General features: G+C 33.1%; 5 protein-coding genes across 5 annotated transcripts; all 5 read right to left on the reverse strand.

The window, feature by feature from the left end:
* Window positions 1-2,809: 2,809 nt before the first annotated feature.
* LOAG_17046 (hypothetical protein) lies at window positions 2,810-4,369 on the reverse strand (the record flags this gene model as incomplete). Its single annotated transcript, XM_020449707.1, has 4 exons — window positions 2,810-3,138; window positions 3,303-3,545; window positions 3,841-4,023; window positions 4,201-4,369. The coding sequence occupies 4 exons, from the start codon at window positions 4,367-4,369 to the stop codon at window positions 2,810-2,812; spliced, it is 924 nt and encodes a 307-aa protein (XP_020306728.1).
* Window positions 4,370-4,647: 278 nt separating this feature from the next.
* Window positions 4,648-4,971, reverse strand: LOAG_17047 (hypothetical protein; the record flags this gene model as incomplete). The annotated part of the gene is made up of 2 exons (XM_020449708.1): window positions 4,648-4,845; window positions 4,906-4,971. 2 exons carry the CDS (start codon window positions 4,969-4,971, stop codon window positions 4,648-4,650), a joined length of 264 nt encoding a protein of 87 aa, XP_020306729.1.
* Window positions 4,972-7,869: 2,898 nt separating this feature from the next.
* LOAG_01055 (hypothetical protein) lies at window positions 7,870-9,327 on the reverse strand (the record flags this gene model as incomplete). Its single annotated transcript, XM_020445635.1, has 3 exons — window positions 7,870-8,112; window positions 8,583-8,665; window positions 9,243-9,327. The coding sequence occupies 3 exons, from the start codon at window positions 9,325-9,327 to the stop codon at window positions 7,870-7,872; spliced, it is 411 nt and encodes a 136-aa protein (XP_020303924.1).
* A 3,971-nt stretch (window positions 9,328-13,298) lies between these two features.
* Window positions 13,299-17,096, reverse strand: LOAG_01056 (TK/FER protein kinase; the record flags this gene model as incomplete). Its single annotated transcript, XM_003136596.1, has 8 exons — window positions 13,299-13,397; window positions 13,473-13,586; window positions 13,930-14,168; window positions 14,563-14,737; window positions 15,050-15,193; window positions 15,295-15,459; window positions 16,034-16,159; window positions 16,923-17,096. The coding sequence occupies 8 exons, from the start codon at window positions 17,094-17,096 to the stop codon at window positions 13,299-13,301; spliced, it is 1,236 nt and encodes a 411-aa protein (XP_003136644.1).
* Window positions 17,097-17,733: 637 nt separating this feature from the next.
* On the reverse strand, window positions 17,734-20,514 carry LOAG_01057 (hypothetical protein). The gene is made up of 5 exons (XM_020445636.1): window positions 20,313-20,514; window positions 19,806-19,974; window positions 19,490-19,629; window positions 18,821-19,018; window positions 17,734-17,969 (listed from the first exon to the last, which is right to left on the reverse strand). Exons 1-5 carry the CDS (start codon window positions 20,435-20,437, stop codon window positions 17,816-17,818), a joined length of 786 nt encoding a protein of 261 aa, XP_020303925.1. The 5' UTR covers window positions 20,438-20,514; the 3' UTR covers window positions 17,734-17,815.
* Between the last annotated feature and the right edge of the window lie 14 nt (window positions 20,515-20,528).

Genomic DNA, 20,528 nt, shown 5'->3' on the forward strand with positions numbered 1-20,528 from the left:
AATATTTGGAAGACATCAGAAGTCTGAAGGAGCAACAAAAGATTGCAAGATTCTTCGGCTCATCTAATTTGAAAAATCAATCAATGGAAATAATAACTGTTTAGAATGTTCTTATGTGTCAGTAATCTCTAATGATACCAAATAATACCGTTAAGGAGCGCTTTCCACGATTCAATCATAATTAAAGAAATTTAATAATAAACCTAACGGTAACATTCAATGAGAGCATACTATGTATAGAGCAATAAAATCTATATGATAGCACTCAATATGATCTGTACGGTAACACTCAGTATGGCATATATTTTAATACTCTTTTCAGGCAAATTGTGACATGCAAACACTCGAACCTATAGGACATTGGTACCTCAATTATCAACTGAAGAATGGTAAAAAACGTGGTATAGGTGGCTAGACCCATCTGGTATCGTTTCCGTGAGTAACAATATCTGCATTTACTGCTTCGATGAAGTATGGCGACCACCGCTTGTTACTTTTGTTAATTTTATTTCAATATTAAAATCCAGCCTTTGTTGGCATTACTTTCTTGTCTTTTTAATTTCTAGTTTATAACCAAAATTGCTTCATTGCATCGTTATCATGCAAAAATCATTTATGTAAGTCAGAAATTCCCAATCATTCTCAAACATTTCAATTGCTGCCAATTTCAGGTATCTGAGAATTCAAGCCAAAATACAGTAGAAGGTTTGTAAATCATACGCTTCCCCAAAAATGGCATTATTTGAATGCAATCCACTGAATCTTCCTTTTCATTTACCATCGCTATTTCAATCTATTTCCTTTAATTATTAGAATAACGAAAAATTTCGAGGAACTATTATAGGTCCAAGTTTTACTGCCCTATAGGGAAAGAACCGAATTGGCAATGATTGTCAATTGTTCATTGTTCAATTGGATTTTAATTTTTTGGCTGTTCAGTATTTTCGTCTCTTTTATCTTCTGAGAAAGTTTTTTCTGAGAATGGGAAGTTTTCAGCCACTTGGTACCTAGTACCCATGATTTCAATCTATTTCTAACAGACATGGGAAGGTAAAGTTTCGAGAAACTATTATTGATCTAAGTTTATTGGATTTATTGATTTCATTGACCTGATGTCCAGATAGGCGACGTCTTCTTAGCAGTGTGATATTTTAGTACGTGCGAAGCTTATGGAGGCAATCTTAGGAACTTGCATCGACGAAAATAATTGCTGATTGAAATTATCGATTTGTTTTTTATCGATTTGGACTAATTAACCGAAAATCTTTCGTTTGCGTACTGTTTGTATATTTTAGTAATTAAAAGCATTTTAAGTAATTAAATAGGAAAGAAATATGCAATCAATGCGAGATGGATCGAAAGTTGACGGTTTGTCTCTTCGTGGGGTTCTGTAGCTGTTATTAATTCATTTGATAAAGCCATCATAAATTATTAATCAGAACTTTTTCGTATGATTTATTTTTATGTATGCGAGAAAAAGAAAAGTGTATCAAATTTTTTGATTGATAAAAGTCTTTTGAATTCCTTCCGGTTTCTTTGATATCAAATTGCAACGAGTTCCGTAAATAAATGATTGGCAGTATTCAAATTGGTTCGGTTACCATATGCCGACGTCAGCCAGACTTATGTTTTTTCATTTGATGCATACTTTGAATGATATGATAATGAAAATCTTATCTCTGAAGAGCTTTTGTTCCATTCGGTCAAGCGTTACATTCGATCACTTCTGAAGCAATCGAATTCAGGAATAATCTGATTCTTAGATTTCAGTTGATTGATAAAACGTATATCAACAGTGGCCCGCTTGTGACAAGATCCTTGTAACAAAATTCATTTGCATTTATTAACCAACCATTTCATCTAAACGTGTACGTTTCAGCAGAGTAATTGGACTAATCACTAGAATACTTTTAAGTAAGGAAATGTATAAATTTGTTAAACTCTAAGTAAAATGACGGGTTCACAAGCACCCCTGATAATCGATTACTACTTTGAACTGCAGAGGTGACAGCATTTGCAAGGTTTCAATAAATATGCAAATAATACAAATGCAATAAGTCGTCATGACGCAATATTTGCAAATAAATGACGTGGAAAATGGTGCTGTGTTTGTCGTCTCGACAATAAATATCATAACGGAGTGATACATGTAATTGATTTTCTAACACGAAATTGAATTATCACTTCAATTTCCATTATCCATTCCAACTGTGCTTTTTTTTTCAGTCCATCGATAGCATTCTCAACCGGAAATCAATTAAAACTCTCAAGTATCTATGCGGTAGTTCTCATCCTTATTGGTTGTTTTATTCGAAAAATTTAATGGGTATTTTGGTTCTAACCAATAACACATTAGTTTTGAAGTTTATTATTTATCTACTACACTCACAAATATCGTACAGATGTTCGATGTATTGGCAATCAAATAAAACATGATTTGTCATGCGAATTCTTGGCTACATAGCAATAATGATTATCGGATAAGCTGTGATGAAGATAACAAACTCCAATGAATATTTCTGATTACGATTTGGCATAATCGATGGGAATAAAATTTTTTCTGGAGTAATTGATATTATCACTTCTCATCTTTGTTTAGTGAATAAAACAAGGAATAATTATGAACAACATCAAAATGTATTAGTTATTTTAATTCGATAATTTAATTAACATGATATCCTCTATACTATATTTCGTCGTATTCAAGAAGTAAGCGTTCATTGTTCTAAAATCGTTTAATTAAAGGTTTTAATCGACCAAAACACAACCTGAAATTATCGTTTAACTTGATTCTTGATTTCTTCCACGACTAAGCACTTGGTATCTGCCATTGTTTTCGGTGATATTTTTCTTGAAAAACGATTTCCTTATTTTCTCTTTCTAAAGATTGTTCGTCCTCATGCAAATTAGGTTGATCTTGTATTCCTATGAATTCCAACTTCCAGAATAGATCAATCTCTGGAATGCCCATATTACTAGGTGTAACAGTGGTTTGCTTCTCATTCTGGACGGAACAACATTCAGTATGTGTTTTTTCGTGTGGGTCATAAACCATCTTGTTGAGGCGATTACCATGGTTGTCCATATATCCGCTTCCAACAATCATTGGGCCGACTATTGTGTTGATTAAAGAAAACCCTGAACTTATAGTTTGGGTTTTTTCTAACGGGATAAACTTGAAGAAGTGGTCGACTCCAATAATTAAGTCGGGTTGCTTCCAACTGCTATTTTCTTCTTTTAATGAAATTGAGTTGAAATTTCTGATACATCGCCTTGGTTTATAGATATTACTCTTAGCTTACTTGTTAAATAATTGACTACTGTAGCTATAATAGGTATAATTTTTGCTTCAATAGTTTTTATTCCAATTTGTACTTTGGCTGCAATGGATTGTTGAGATCTCCTGTTACCAAATGTTGCAAGCTTCACTTGCTCGTAATCAACATCTTCTAGGTTTAGTCTCTTTGATAGTTTCTTTGATATACAAATTACTTGAGCACTACTATCGAATAAAACTACGACTTTATTTGAAGCTTCTTGCATATCTAAATTAATTACCCCAACCTCTTTGCAAAAAAGCAAAATTTCCCTATCATTTCGTCTCATTGTGCTCGATCGTTATATTTAGTGTAGCATAACACGGTATTATGACGACCTTTGCAATGGAAACATACACGTTTTCTTCTCTTATAATTGATTGTCACGTGTCCTGCCTGGTTGAAGACAATTTAGACAGGCGTTCTTTCAGTCGTTGCATTCTTTGTCCTAGACTAGGATAAATTTGGCGTTCATTATCCCAATGGTTCTTATTGCAAAAAATACAAGGTCTTTGAGTTTTACTTACCTTCGTCGTATTAGCTTTTGTATATGTTTGCGGAGTCGTTATAGTTAGAGCCGAAGTTTCTTCTGGAAAATATCGTGAATTAATTCGTGGATTAATTTTATTTTTAGTTAATTTTTGCTCCTTCATAATGTCAAGATATTGGCTTCTTGTAACTTCTTCGTTTCTTTGAATAAGTTTCGCTAAAAATTGTCTTAACTTAGCGACTGACCATATTTCTTGTTCCTCCTTTTGTTGATGCACTCTGTCCAGAATTCAGACGGTAGTTTATTTTCAATTTTGATACTGGATCGTTCAAGGTTTTCGCCCATTATTTCAAGTTGTCGAAGTATTCTTCCGATGGCTTCGACTTTACTTACCATTCACGGTCATTCTTCTTGATAGAATGCAATTCATTGTAGAGCAATTTCTTGATGATGTGCGGTTGTTCGAACTTCTCAATAAGGACTTTTCGTATGAAATCATAATTTCTGAGGATATGTCATAACCCTTTATGGCTAGCAAAGCGTCTCCTTTGAGACATGCCATTAAATAATTTAATTTGTAGATATCTGGTATGTTTTGTAAGTGAACTGCTGCTTCGAAACTACTCCCGAGTCCTCTCCACGCTGAATGTAGGTAAAGATAGTTGGGGTAAATTAACTGGTAAATTAGTTGGGGTAAATCAACTGGATGTTATTTGAGTTGTTTCCTCCTTTATTTCGCTTTGTTTGAGGCGTTGAAGTACTAACTCTGAGTCATTCATAAACATAGTTAAAATTATAATAATTTCTCTATCTTCATTTATTGAGTTTAAAATACCTTTTTTATCTTTGACCATTTGGGCATAATTTTCCTCCTTCTTTGACCATTTGGGCGTAATTTTCCTCCTCCTGTTGTTTTTTTGTTATTGGGACCTGTTGAATGCATTTGATCCAATTTGTATTGACGGTTTCGTGTGTGCCAATGGGTAGCTTGAGGCGCAATATTTTTTCTTCAATAATTCTTTTTCTGGCCTCATGCTGCTGACGAGTTTCTACTCTGATCGAAAATTAGTCCAGCGGCGTCAGATCTATTTCCTTGACTTCTTGGGGAAGATCTTCAACTTTTTCTTTTGCCGGTTGCGCGCTTAGCATTGTAGTTGCGGACATCCCGGCTCGTGGCACTAGATATAGGCAAATAAAATAAAACTTTTTGTTCTGCCGGATTTGATTTGGAAGGGTTTTGGTTCTTAGGCACAGATGGATATTTTGAGAAGGTATTCTTCGTTCGGTTCAGGAGGAAGTTATTAATTCGCAGAAAGTAGGTTATAAGAATGCAGAATTAGTAGTAAAAATATTTATTGAGGAGAATTGAGGATAAAGTGTTCGGTACAATCCTTGGCTGAATGTTTACAAACAAAGTCCTTCTAGTAATAGTCTTGAGTATATATACAATTTTGATTAACACAAAAAACATATTTGGTGGGAGTGGTTTATAACAAACATCCCAAAGATGTTTCTTTGGATACAGAAAAAACTATAAAAATCCGATTACAATATAAGGATTGTAATAAGTTTTGTTATCAGATAAGAAATTTTGCATGTGAATTGGCTTTTTTGCCATAAAAGGAAAAGATATGAATTTAGTTAGATTAAGACAACAAAAAAAAAGGCATGAGAAAATGATTTTGAGGAATGTGAAATTAGTTAAGTGATTCATAACACTGTTAACGTTTATTTACAATTTGTGCGGTTGATTTGTGCATTAGTTTATTTTATTATTTTATTTTATTTAGAGCTTCGCAATATTCGAAATTCGCGACAACTCACTCGGCAACGTCACAGCACCAAATTTTAGCAATAGCAAGGTTAACTCCTACTCCTCAGAAGAGTGTAAGCTATGGAAAAACAATTTCTTTTTCAGGATATATTTCCAGTAAAGAAGTTTCCAGAAAGTTTATTGAGTAATGAAAATTTCTCCTGTCCTCTCTTTCTTCGATTTCCTTCATCACCCCGCTTCCCCGCACCTTTTTGTCTCTTCAAAAAGAGATTAGTTTAATCGCTATATGAGGTATTAAAGCTTTATCAAAGTGATCATGGAGGTTAGCTGGCCCAAAGCATGGTCGTGCTGCAGATGCGCGAAAACATCAAAATTTCTTTGTGACGTCCCCCACTGTTAGCTTAACATCTGTTGCAAAAAATTTGGTTTTTATCTTTCGTAACAAATAAAACTCGACTTCCTCCTCATTTTTTGAAAGATAACTAGTTTTCCACGTTTAGTTGAGAGAAACTATTTTGCAGAGATTGAATTATCATCAATGGATGGGTGAAGATCTGTTGATCCTTTTGATGTAACTGAATACCTGAAATACAGATAGTATTTATTAACCAAGTAGAAATTAACGCGTATGAGACACAATCGTTACTTCAATCCCGAGGAACAGATTGAAATGAATTGTTGGAGGATAAAACAGAAAAATTTTCGACTTGCTTTCTATTTTCTACATTTTTTCTAAACGTTAATTTCTACCTGTTTAATAAATACTAGATACGCATTCATCCCTGCAAAGGAATCTCTACTACTTCACTTAAACCACCGATCCAACTATATTTTGCTCTCTTTCTGTTTTATCCTCCGATAATTCATTTCAATCTATACATCGGAATTGAAGTAACGATTGTGTCTCATTTTCGTTCATTTCCATTTAGTTAATAAATACTATTTGTATTCCTGGTATTCTGTTACATCAAAAAGATCAACAGATCTTCTTCACCCATCTATTGATAATCCAATCTTAACAAAACAGTTTCTCTTAAATAAACGTGGCAAACTAGCTTTCTTTCAATAAAGTCGAGTTTTATTTGTTATGAAATAAGAAGACCAAAATTTTCACAACATAATCTAGAGTTGGAAGGAACTCCAAAGCCTGGAAGGTGTGTTATGCAGGCATGGCATTGGAAACTGCAAAGACAACCCACGGCTTCTGCTGGAGTTTTGTGCAGAGTAGCAAATCATCGTAAACACTATCTTTCAGCATAGACACACTTTGAAGACAACCTGAATGCACTCTCGATCCAAGCACTGGTATCTCATTGAAGGGCATCTCATTATCAAAGAAACATTAACAATGTTCGTCATACACGTGTGATGTCCAGTGCATTACACGATGTGCACTGCATCATACGTCCATCACACGATGTCCAGTGCATCATTTCAATTCTAATGCAACGTCTATGTAGAAAAGCAAAATATTTTTATCAAAATAAAGCGTTTTGTAGTGCAAATATTTTGATGTACATATACAACAATATGAATATGGTGTGCAAAAGTTGTTTCAAATTGAATTTTTTTTTGGTAAATGATTCATTATGCGAAAATAAATAATATGAATGTCTTGTTCTTAAAGTAATGAATTATCCGTCCAACTTTCGTCTCTCAAAATGACAGTCAAATTTATTTTCAATATTTTAATTTATTAACTATTTGCCACTGTTTTTTTATTTCATTTAACTGAGTGTCCTTTATTTGAAGATTTATTAACCAAGCTTATATTTCCATGCATGGTAATATATACTTTCGGGAATATTTAAACCACTCCCACTTATAAACAGGAGAATCAATCACTAAAATTCAGTTCTGTCATTACGCTCTTGGAAGAGCAACACGTATCAAAAGCACCGAAATATTTCCGCAAGGATCCTCTAACTAGTCAATCCTCTACATTACTTGTCGAACCTGTGCATTATCTAGCAAAAGATTAAACATACCAAACTCAATAAGTCTTCCGCACAACCATCCTTCGTTGCCAACCAATAAAACAACGCGGAGATCTCTAACAAAATGCGATCTTCACAACAACATCGCCACTGTTGAAGAATATGATAAACTGGTGATTTATTATTAATCCTTTAATTGTTCACGTAATTAATCGAAACCTTTTGCAAGTATCCGCAGAGTTTGAATAACCAAGGAACATTGTCACTTGGTAACGTTATCATCCGTGATACATTACAATTTCCTCACTTGTCTTCCATTCAGGTATATAGAAAATAATTTATTAATTCACCTTAATCGTGATCACATCCGTCAAATATTTTATGCGCCATTAAATAGTGCAAAGAAGGGGTAATAAATGGCCAGATGGCAAAGAGGGAATATTTCTGATCGTTAAACAATGATAATTTAGTGGCAGTGGAAGAATACATAAAACCATCATCACTTTCGGTGATTCTTTTCTGCATTTGTTGCTTAAATGTGTATATTCTTTCATTAGCCCTTTTCACATCCATTTTCGTGTTTTGATATAACACCTATAGAAAAGAAAATAGTAAACTCAGGTCTTGGAATTTATACTAATTCTTATTTATTCACCCCAATTGGTGGGAAATGAGAAAATTTCTAAAATCATAATTAGGAACAATATTTGGGAAACTCGAATCTATCCTTTTCTCGGACCTATTGTTTGAAAATGAATTGGGCTAATTTTACATTTTATGAAATATAACATTTTATCGACCAATTGTATTTCTGTCAGTCTTACTCAAATCCATAAATATGTTGACGGCTAGTTACATGGCGACTCATGGTCTGATATTTATTGTGATTAACTGGTCAAGTTCATTTGCTTTATTTTTTCAGTTCTCTCTGATGAGAGAAGTTAGATAATAGGGGCAATTGTTTGTTCCTTTAATTTAAACTTGACAAATCAGATAAAATGGATTAATTCTGTTAGGCTCGTCTCCGTTTCACAAACTGTTCTATTAACCTTTGTTGTGCCTACCTCAAAATCATCGTATTCGTAAATCATTTCCGTAAAATTTCGTTGTACAATTGGAACCCACTGAATATGAGGCGATGCTTCATCTGCAAGCTTAACGAAATTAGATTAGTATTTATCCTCCCCCTCCAGAAGAAAGTTTCAGCGTTTGTTTACTTTTGAAATGATGTTCTTTACCGTAATTATTAAAATGTAGTTGAATCATTTGAAAATACTTCCTTCGCTTGTTTTAATAATGGAGATTAAAATAGCAATGAGCGATATCAACCTACCTGGCTTATGCTTGAGCTGTTCATGGGATAAAACTTTGGTTAACAGAAATGATTGTAGTAACAATGCTGATAAAATAAAGAATTTACAAATAATAGTAAGTGAATAGTACATCTACAGATTTTGTAGAACAAGTTTCAATGATAGTGTTCGGAACGAATACCACGACATTCTGAAATTTCCTAGAACAGAATAATTTAGTAGTTGGGCAACTATGCAAATGTGTAAAGTCTTTAAAATCCTTTATTTAGATAAATACAATTAATGCCTTAAAGCAGTAAGTTTACAAATTATGGCTAAAGGCGAGATTTAAAAATTAAACTGAAAACTTCAGAAAACGAAAACATCGATGAAATTCGATTCCATTTATTCAATCTCCATCAGTCAAACAACCTTTATCATCAAACAGTCCGGTATTTGATTGGAAGTTGATGTGTCGTAATTTGATAGATATTGTTATCCATTTGCCTTTTATCATCGCATCAATGCTGAAGTGATTATTTCTTACTGCTATCAAAAAGATGCTAAATTAGACTGATTAAATTCTGCTATATAGAGGAAATCAAAATATGGATGTCCATATATCAGATATTATGGTAATTTCCCGGTATCCATCTTCAAATACTGGACAACCTAATGTTATATTAATGGATCTGAGCAGTGAAATGCAATCCATGACTATCACAAAATTCAAAAAACCGATTAATCAGTATTCTTCGATATTCCACAAGATTATGTATGAAACGTTCGAAGAGGATTTCTGAATTGTATATTGATCAGATGTAAAGAAATATGAAAAAAAAATGTAGGAAAGTAAGTGAATTTGAATGTCTAATTCTTTCTAATTCTGAACAAGAAGCTTAGTTCAGAAATAAACAGCAAGTATAAGGCTTTGAAATGTAAACTGAGGGACGATGTTTCAGCTTTAGTTTCACGGCTGAACCTGTATCCCTGTCCTGAAAGCATGAATGGTCAATAAATTGTGGTCATTTGTTCATCTTCATAATAATACCTTAAATTAATAAAGATGCTCTGAGATATGTGGATTATTGGTTGCATAAAACAACTTCGAAGTAGTCCATTTAATAATCTACTAGATGGCAATCATAAGGATCACGTGGTGGGAAAATTTTCTGATCAATATGGTCTTAAAACGAGCTTGAAACTTGAAATTTTAGCATGAAAAATGATCTTTTTCAATTTTCTATGATATCCTTAAGATAAATTAGCCGTAAGCTGGTAGAGCATATAAATAAATTTTCCAAAACACTCCTTTAAGTAATTTTATCCTATTTTTCGTCTGTACAAACATGCAATTAGGTATTGGTAGCAATCAAACTTTGTACTTTTAAGTAATGGAAAAGAAGGAAATGATATTGCAAGGCTATACATCTGAAATAACTTTACAGATCTGTGATTGATTGTAAAGTACAAAACACAAAAAGCTCGTTAGAATACAAATGTGCAAATAAACTGATAAGCTGATAAGATTTCTCAATAAACACACACATTTTATACATGGGTAGAACTGATAGCAGCACTATCATAACTTAATTCTATTTCTATTTGAGTCAACTCAACGGTCACTTATCGATTTCGTTTCCCTTCATTTCATTCAAAATAGAATAATGCTTTGGTGAAGTATGCTTGAGAGTTTGCATGAATGGTTATAAATCGAGAAAATATGCTGGAAAGTTTGGGAAATCGACTAGCTGAAATTTCAAAGAATTTATAACAAACTATTGTTTTGAGAGAAGAAATGTATAAAACAATCAGCTACCATTATAAATAGAAATATTAGAGCATATGTTCTAAGGAGGAAAGATGTAAGCTAGGAATTGTTTAGATTCTAATGGGTATTTTAGCTGAACTATTCTAAAGAGTAGTGTAAAGTGCTATGATTATTATCGAAGTAAGCGGACAATGAAGGAATGGAATGTTGAATTTGGCTTTTAAGAGAAAACAGAAAACAAAAAGAATTACTATAATATTTGAAAGAGATTTAGATTTAGAGAGTCAGTTCAAGAAATAATTTCTGAGGGAAAACTGAAGAAAATAATTTACTTCTCCTTCGTTTTGTCTTCTGAAGTTTTATCTACTGCTAATGATATCAAATTAATTTGCATAAACTTAAAAGTGTATTTATTTGAAACTATTTGAACTGACTAATTAGCAAATAATTCAATAATCAATATAATAAATGATAAATTATAATGATAACTACTGAGAGCACTTCTGGAAGCACTGAATGAAGATGGATATTAAAAATGTTGAGATAATTGGCAAAACTAACAATTATTAGTAACACGATTTTTATTTGTACGTAACAAACGGAATAAGTCAAGTCGAAATAACTTTTCTCTGGCAATAGAAGAAAATAAACCTTCCAGTTTAGCTAGTTTTTATCTTCACTCATTTCTCGCTTACTTTAATCATTAGCTGTTAAGTTGACAGAATCGATGGAATGAAATCAAACGTAACGCAATGATATGATAAAACAATCACAGCTAGTTAGATTTCTTCTCGAAAAGCATTTACAAAAGAAACGAAAATAAATGTGCACACGAATAGTAATCAATGTCACACTTCCATCTGATTCTCCACGAAGTGACACTTTTACAGTTGCAGAGAAAATTCCTTGCTTTTTATCTTTCTTAATATCACTAATGACAACTGATGGTGAAGTAAAGAGGAACATAAAGGAAAACAGATATATTCCTGTTTATCTCTTACTTCATTTGCAACAAATAATCTTAGACAATAGACATGTCCGCCTCCATTCAATATAATATATTTCTAGCCGATCCTTGTACTATTCTATATTCTTAAAAGTTCTATATGTTGCAAGCTAAATTAATTCTATGAGAATTTGTCTCATAAGAGAGTATTTTTCAAAACTTCAACTCAAGAAAGAAATATGTGGCAGATTGAAATCCCAATTATAGTTTCTTTCAGTTTTCTATCACCTGCATAATATTTGAAAAGGCCCGAGATGAATTTACAGCAATAATTGCTCTGTATAAATTTCAAAAATTCGGGAATTATTTTTTGGGAAGAATGGGAACGATTCTCAATAAAATTTTCAAATTTTAAATAATGCTTCTCAAACACTACATGAATTCGGCCTCCTTTAGAAATGCTATTTTGTTTGCAAACAGAATATGTTTGCTTGCATATGTGCGACATTATCCAGCAATTCAATATTACATGTACAGGAGCATGGAAGAATCAAAGGATTTCAAATGTCGAGAACTATTTGAGCAGAACATTGTATTTAACTATTGCACCAACCAGTTGCAATGCAATTAGCAAAATTCGATAGAGCATAAGACTTTCGCTTCAATCCTTATTCTTTAGAAAAATCGGAAAAATCTAATATCCAAAGGCAAAACGGCAAGAAAATATGAATGAGAATACTGATTAGAACTTCATATTTCATTTTTCTTAGCCGATTTCCAAATGTTGTGGGGAATAAATCAAAATTTTCTTTTCTATGCGAAATTTGCAAGATTTATTGGGATTACAGTTCATTTTTTAGACAAATAGTTTTGATGATTATATTATTTTAATTTTTAGACAAATAGACAAATACAGATAAATATTACTAATTTTCTCCCATCTACTTTTTGTAGAAAACAGTGAAAATGAAGACTGAGTATTGGTAATGTAAAGAATCAAGGTAAATTTGCTGATATACAAAAAGAGTTTTGTCATCATAAAGCTTTACAAAACCATAACTGATTGAATGAAATTTGTTTTTTTCACACGCACGAAAGTTGAAACAGGTCTTAGATACAATAGTATAACTGGTGAATGACGAATGTAAAACTGAGTCAAACGAAATTCTAAGTAAGAGAAGATCTAAAATTGTAGCTGATTCAGTTTCATTGCTACATCATTTAATACTGCTACACACTTGCAAACTGCTTACGGAAATCGTTGTACACTGTTGAATCATAGTAACTTCATTTGTACTATCATACAATTATCATCAAATGCACGGTAATGAACATTATACAAGATGAGTATCATTTTATGTACAGAATATTTCAAAGCAGTAACCATAATATGTCTCCAAGGATAGACATCTTCTATTTATTGATCTTTCTTTTTTTCGACTTTTTAAGCTTTTTTTTCATTATTTTTGATTTCTTGATATCTGTTCCCTCGTTTCCTTTCCTTTTTGCTGCTAAATTTTGGTTGATAATTAACCTTTATTATGCTTATTGTTTAAATAAAAATGCTGAAGAAAGATTTAAATATGAAATTACCAGCAAATCATTTGAAGGAATTTTCTAATTGACCAAGTTTTTAGCGTAATCAAACGATCCAAGACGAAAATATATAGTAATGAAAAAGAATGTTAGTGTTAAAGATTATTAATATTGAAAACATCAATTAAAAATTTTAAAATTTGGTGTAGATCGGAATTACTATTTGCAAGATGGACTAGGGCATACCTGATACTCCTGATTTCGTAACAAGTAACGGAGGAGTGATAACCACTGGAGCTGTTATACCAGCATTTTGTTCGATCCACCGTGCTATCTGCAATTGAAATCAGATTTATCATCCTGAATTGGAATTACTTAAAATTTTGGAGGTGCATACGAATCCACAAACTTGTCCCATATTCGCTCTCCTATCCGGATTTAATTGCCAACAGCCATTGTGTACTATTTCAACAATCCATGGTGGTGCTTCTGGTGCAAATAACATTTTGTACCCATTTGTGACCTGTATTGACTTGACATGGTATTTTAGGAAAATAAAATGTCCAGAATTGATCGAAAAATATTCTGAATCAATTTAGTCGATTTTCATGAAATCATGGAATTCATTAACTAGACTCATTTTAATGGTAATTTGAGAAAAAGAAGTCATTCGCAAGAAACAGGTTCATTGAAAGTAATTTGGAGAGAACCTGATGGATGGATTCATTTCGTACTTGCAGTAATGTTTTTGCAGTGTTCATTGATTTTAAGGGTTTTCACGGCTGACAACCGTTCAAAAAATTCTGCTCTTAATATTCAGAAATGAGAATTCATTCACTTTTTTAAAATTTAGGTGTTTATCATACTTTTTCTTTGACTTCTGCATTTGTCATTCCTGGATAAGGTTCTGCTGCATTTGCAAAAATTTCCCACACCATGACACCATAACTCCATACATCTGTTTTGGAAGTGTAGACTAATCGTTGGATAGTTTCTGGCGCAAGCCATTTGATTGGAACCCGCCTTGCTTTTGTCATTTGATATTCATCACCTTCACGTGATAGGCCAAAGTCCGATATTTTCACATGCAACAGAAATGGTCTTTCTATGGATTAACTGAATTGGACCATCAGAGTTTTGGCAACATCCGATCACACCATACAAAAAGAAATCGTAACAGAAATGTATATTTCTTAGAACTGAATCAGTGCCTTAAGTATCGGTGAAGAATAAATTGGACTTTTGCATTTAGTCCTCAGATAGTACAAATCTAATTAATTACCAGTCAAAAGTCAGTGGATAAATATGCAAAAAGAACCCATTTGTTTACCGTATTGGATTATTGAATACCTATCCCAGACTTGGAGAGTAACTGGATAACCTAGCTATTTCTGATTTAACTGAAAAGTCATTTTTGATTGACTTAATTCAATTTTCTAAAACTAATTCCTACATAAATATGTTTCTATTTGCTTTAGCAAGTAAATAAGTTAATAAACCAACTATGCCAGTACGTGTAAGCAAACAATTTCTGGCGGCAATATCACGATGAATACAATTCTTGGAATGCAAATATTCCAGGCCCCAAGCACCACCAGCAACCATTTTTTCAATTTTATCCTTTACTGAAACTCGATTTTTTTTCAGAAAATCATCCAGCGCTCCACCATCTACCTATAAATCTAAAAATGTCAATTAATTTTAAACAAGTTAAAACAACGCTAAATGTCAGGAAATAAAATAAGTGACGAAGAATAATTTACTTCAGCATTTCTATGATAAGAATGTGTGATTTAAATATGTCAACATACATACGTTAATCAATTCAAAAGTAAATGCATATATAACGCAAACGTAATATCATTGAGCATTTCGTCGCAGAATTGAAGAAAGCAATGGTCAAAAACAAAACTATACGTCAGTTGAAGATGCATACGTTGGACGTGACGGCTTAATTAGGGATTCTGTATATTAAAAAACGTTTACCAATTCCATAACGATAAGTAATGGTTCATGTTCGACGCATACGCCATACATGCGAATAACGTTGGGATGCTCGTAATTACGCATCAGACGGGCTTCCTTCATCATTTCCTTTATTTTTTCTTTCGACATTTCTGCTTTTTTAGCCTAAAAGTTATATTTTAAGCTCATTCTTTGCTTATAGTAAACATCTCTGATGCAAAACTCAATGTGCTTTTTATCAAATCGAAGATTAATGACAACCAAACCAATTTAATGGCCACTTCGACCACTCTTCCAGTTGGAAGTTTGTATTTTCCTGAAAACACTTCACCAAATTCACCTTCACCAATTTTGTTTTCAATTATAACCGTTTCATGCCGTAATTCCCATGGTGCTCGAGTTATTGCTCGTTTCAAAATCGCTTTTGGCACCTACGAAATTTGATTTTTATTAAAAAACAGAAAAATTGGTTTCAATTTAAAATGAGATAAAATTAGTTATAGCTTTTTATCTAGCACTCAGCAAAATACTCGATTTATAGCTAAGAGCGATGAAATTGTAAATTTGTAATGATATAACTGAAATATTGAACTCATTTGGTTCGACGGAGTTTCTTATCACGTTCACTCCATATTTGCAAAATGTTGTCTCCGTATTGTTTACAAACTCTTATCTCTTCCACCAAATGATTGTACCCCCATCTAGACAAGAATTTCCAATCTTATCCAGGAAAAGTAATGGTATTTTTTTGGGTTTACAACCCGGAGTTGGAGATTTCAAAAAATAACACTTAATAATTTGTAATTTTCAAGGATTCGGTCTAAGACTGAAGTTAAGTTTCAGCTTTATTCCATGTATAAGTGGTAATAACTCTAACTTGAGAGAAGGTCGCGAAGTACAACAGAGGTACCGGACAACTTAAATCAATTTCCGGAAAGTTTTTGAACTCAGGCAAATTGCTCATTTTACCAATATTTGCAGTAATCCAGTAATATGTGAGTCTACCGTGCTGAGGACCGGTTCACCACAGTTTCGGTAGAATTGTATAAGCTCCGGCACACTATGAAAACTAGCACGAGCATCGGTCACATATTTCCCATGAATATTTTGTTGTACCACTATGTGTCTCACCTGAATTTCAATATTTCAGTTAAATTTTCATCGTTTTTTCTTCTACCTCATTCAAAACAATAATTCTTTTCACGACTGTTTGACAGATAGTTTCTTCCATTTCTTCTAATCCAAAGGGGAAACTTTTGATTTCATAAGTTCACTTTAGCAATATCCGGAGAAATAGCGACATCGTAATTTATGGTTTTGTTGAAAAGTTATCCAACTTTTGATGATGGTAATGTGATAATTAAATCAGCCCATACAGCCCAATACTATGGGAACTTCAGATTAGCATCCAAAGGGATTAGTGAAATCATCAATAGACGTAATAAGAAATTCATTCTCATTGTATTTTATGGGAATACTTCATTACTTCCATAATATAATTATACTAATTACAGCTTGAACGACTAATAAGTACCAGTTCAATTGTTAGCTATGCAAAATGCTTTTTGAGTCATATTTCGTAGTAGAAATCATCTCATAAATGAGGCTACAAAGTATAAAACAGTTTATATATGCGAATTCTTAGGACAAATGATCAATACGTTTGCGCACACATACATACATACATACATATACACACACACACACATTTCTACTAGTTATAAATTTTAGTCGCATTTCTTCAGGTAGCGCACTAAGGGATAGATGTTGACTTGTCACTTTTTTGAGACAAAGAGCAAGAGACTCACTAATCACTTAACTGTCATCGTTCAAATTCGTAATTAACTTTCAACAAAACATCTTGAGTTATCTCCAGAGATTGTAATATGCTTACAATTGCTCCCATTTTCTCCACCAAAATAGAAATAATGACTTGTCGTGGTTGATTTGGTGCTGTTTCGCTTGATCGTACCAAGAAATCACCTTCCTTGATTAACAAATGCGGTATATCTTCTCGCGGTAATAAACCATGGTAATAATCTTCTTCCTCCAAATTCCCGCCACCCATTGTTGTACGCATAAAATTTGAAAATTTTCCGAGAAAAGTAAACAAGCCCATAGTGACACATAACATAGCCGTTCAAATAAAAGCAATAACACCACCCTAGTTTTATTATTAAATATCTTATTTAACTCCGCACTCCTAGAGCTGTTAGCTCCACCCATAGTTCCGTACAGTCTCATGAGTCCGTGACTTGTTGAAAAAAGAAGGGCCGAGAACTCTCGAGAGCTTCAAACTATGTCGTCCCACATCCGACCATCAAGAAATCACCAAGGATGCAGTCTTAAGTTCTTCGGATTTGTTTTTCAATAATTTATAATAACATTCAAAACTGAAATTTCCTTCCAGCGAGCTGCACTTCTAAATTAAGTATTTCGAAATTTAAGAGTGATTTGCTAAAAATCCGCCTTCCCTCAGATCAGTGCAATTTCATGAATACCTTTTGTACTTTCGAAGAGAATTTTGCAACTCAACAATTTATGAACCGACGTGTTGTGATTACTCTGTAAAGAAAATGAACACAATGGGGATATCTCATCTTTTTTTAACCCATTTACTGTTAACAGCGACAACTGCATAAATAGGCAAATTTACATCAATAGATCAGTGAATTGAACCTCTTCAGAATCCAATTTTCACGATATGGTTTTCGAATGTTTTTATGATCCGGTTTTTATAATGTGGTATTTGAACAACTTTATTTCTGTTTGATACATGTTGGTAAATTACATCCTATTGTCAATGCTGATCTTGAAAGCTTCCAAAAAGCCCTGCAAACTTGTCGTTCTGCGTACCGGTGTTTGACTATTCAGGATACGTTGCAACTTCGATGTCAGTTTTCGTCGACGTCCGGAAGACGAAATTTTCCTTTCCATTACTCTGAAACAGATGATCTAGACATGTTAAGGACTGTGACCGAAAAGAAATCTTGAACAGAATCGGTCTTACTGAATATAGTAAAAAAGAGCAAATCCTCTTCCAGGAGGATGATGTAGTAAGTAGTGGAGATGGTGGACAGAACTGTTGGATCATGATAAGCAAATCAGAGTGATTATTAATTGCATATTAAACATTTCATTTAATACAAATAGCGTACTAGTATTGATGAGTAACCTAATATCTATGCACTGATGAGCAATCAAAGATGGATCTTTCTGATATAGATCAGAGAAAAAAATGGATTCTCCTCATCTAACCAGAAAGATCATTGTAAATTGTCCTCATCCACAATAGCCTGATCACTACTGTGCCTGATGGAAAAGCTAACTCATTTGTAATGAATAAAAATTTTCACTAAAATTTTCGAAGTATTTCTTTCCCTTACAGTCATTCCTATCCGTTTCAAATTCCTAATGTCCTAACAAATACAGATAAATCATGAATGAATGAATTGTGCAACATTGTTAAAATTCAGTTTAGCAAAAAAAAAACCGGTTACAAATTCAAGTTTTTACTATTTGCAATTTTTAAACGTCAAAACTTCAAGTTTTTCTTATTTGCAACTTTTAAATTAACATCAATTTCAACAAACATTAGGTTTATTCAATTTTAACGATCATTTTTCATCCGTTTGCTGATGTTAACAATCTTATATAATTAACTATACTATGACTCATAACTAACTATATTTTTTCATAATGCAATACTAATACCTTTGTGAAAATATATTCGTTTTCCAAAGAACTGGAGACGGGTTAAAACAAAAGAAGGGTTGAAAACATAAAACCAACTGAGTGGAAGTTGGAGTTTCTTGGAATGAAGTTCCCGGTGAAGAAAAGGCAGAGTGGACTGGAAATCTTCGTGATTCTCTTTTCAAACTTTGATCAAAGAACGTTTGCATACATCGCATTTTGTATTCCACAGTTGCCAAAGCGCCGCCTTTCATTTCAGCCCCACATCCTTTACAAACTGCTATCAGTTGGATAGGCCTGAATTAATAAACATTCGAAAGCGCAAAGAACACATTTTTTTTTGAATTAGCTTTGCAATAATATGCGCTCCTTTAGCACTAAGTAATGAGAATTACAAGTGCTATGGCCAGGAAAACTTTTTTAAACGGTTGTTTTCATTTATGCATGAGTGCTATTTAATGGTAATTTTCAAGAACCAAGAATTTTTCGAAACGCTTCTGCCCAAACAAATGTGGATTAATAATCTTTTTTGATACATAGAAAGCTTTAATGCCCGTGCAAAACCAGAAAGCACTGCAGTGGAGTTTAAAACAAACTGTCGCTAATGGAAACAATAAAAAACTGTAGAAATTAAAGTTTTTTTTTTGCTTCAGAGAAGGAAAAGAATGATAAAAGGACTCAATTTAGTATCCTCTTATATTAGGGTCAGCTTATAAGAGGATATTCAATTAAATTTTATCGCTTTGAAGTGCTTGCAGAAATTTTAACCTTTTGTATCTTTTCCATTTGTTTTTCTTTACTTTTCTTTTAGGCACTGACAGTCTGAATGAAACGGTCTTCGTAGAAGTCAAATCTAAATTACATCGGAAGCAGTAACACAGTTTCTTCCTTCCTTCAAATCCCAAATCCTATAATTGGAAGGAAATTGCTATAATCAGTTGCACACCAATAGGAAGATCCCGTTTGATGGAAAAGATTCATTAGTCGAAAAGAAAGTTAAAAAGATAGAAAAGGCTTTATAGTCGATTGCCTTTGTGAAAGAAAAAAGCATTTAATACTCAAAAACATGACGTGAAACTATTACTTCCAATGACTGTGATGCATTTCTCGTCATTTCGGCTGCAAATGGCGCTGGAATACCAACTTCAATACACTTTTTAGCATATTTGTGGAAATGACGCACCATCCGGAATGCGTGCCGCCCACATTTAGTGGCTGTTTCCATAACATCTTCCCTTTCCATTTCTGATAACCTCAAATAAACGGCTAAATTATGCCTTCATAAAGTAAAGGATTCATCATTCCTTTCAGATAAAGATATCATGATGGGAATTAAGCCTAGCTTAAGTCAACATAGCATACCCATTTACGATTCATGGTCAAATCTTCGGCAATAAATCCATTTCTCGATAAGTTAACTAACTTTTATGGACCAAAAGTTCCTCTACAGAAGTTAATGTTTGGTAATGTTTGTAGAGGCACTCCCCACAAATACAAATGTCACACATAGTTCCCCTGGTCTACAAATTTCATGTTTGCATAAGCTTGTAATGTGAAGTGTGATTAATCGTCAGTTGGATGAATCACATACCACATACACACAAAATAAGTATTACTCGTTGGTAGCTCCAAGACCTTTGCTTGCGCAACGGTATTATGGTCCCACCGGAAAATTAAGCTCCATGAGTGTCCCATAACGCCAGTAAACTTCAACATACAGTCGCATTGGTGTTACCAATCAAAATGTAGGAGTGATAAATCAAACCCAAATACAGACTTTCGATATACCTTGGATAAATTCACTTAT

This window comes from Loa loa (assembly GCF_000183805.2).
Source record: "Loa loa unplaced genomic scaffold supercont3.36, whole genome shotgun sequence".
Classification (NCBI taxonomy): domain Eukaryota; kingdom Metazoa; phylum Nematoda; class Chromadorea; order Rhabditida; family Onchocercidae; genus Loa; species Loa loa.

Bases quoted from the DNA above. Each gene is read 5' to 3' on its own strand.
- LOAG_01057 (XM_020445636.1), bottom strand. From the start codon at position 20,437: ATGTTGAAGTTTACTGGCGTTATGGGACACTCATGGAGCTTAATTTTC. The intron at 19,975-20,312 runs GTATGTGATTCA...CGTTTATTTGAG, and splicing joins ACTTATTTTGTGTGTATGTG to GTTATCAGAAATGGAAAGGG. The intron at 17,970-18,820 runs GTTGGTTTTATG...CATCTGTTTCAG, and splicing joins GAAACTCCAACTTCCACTCA to AGTAATGGAAAGGAAAATTT.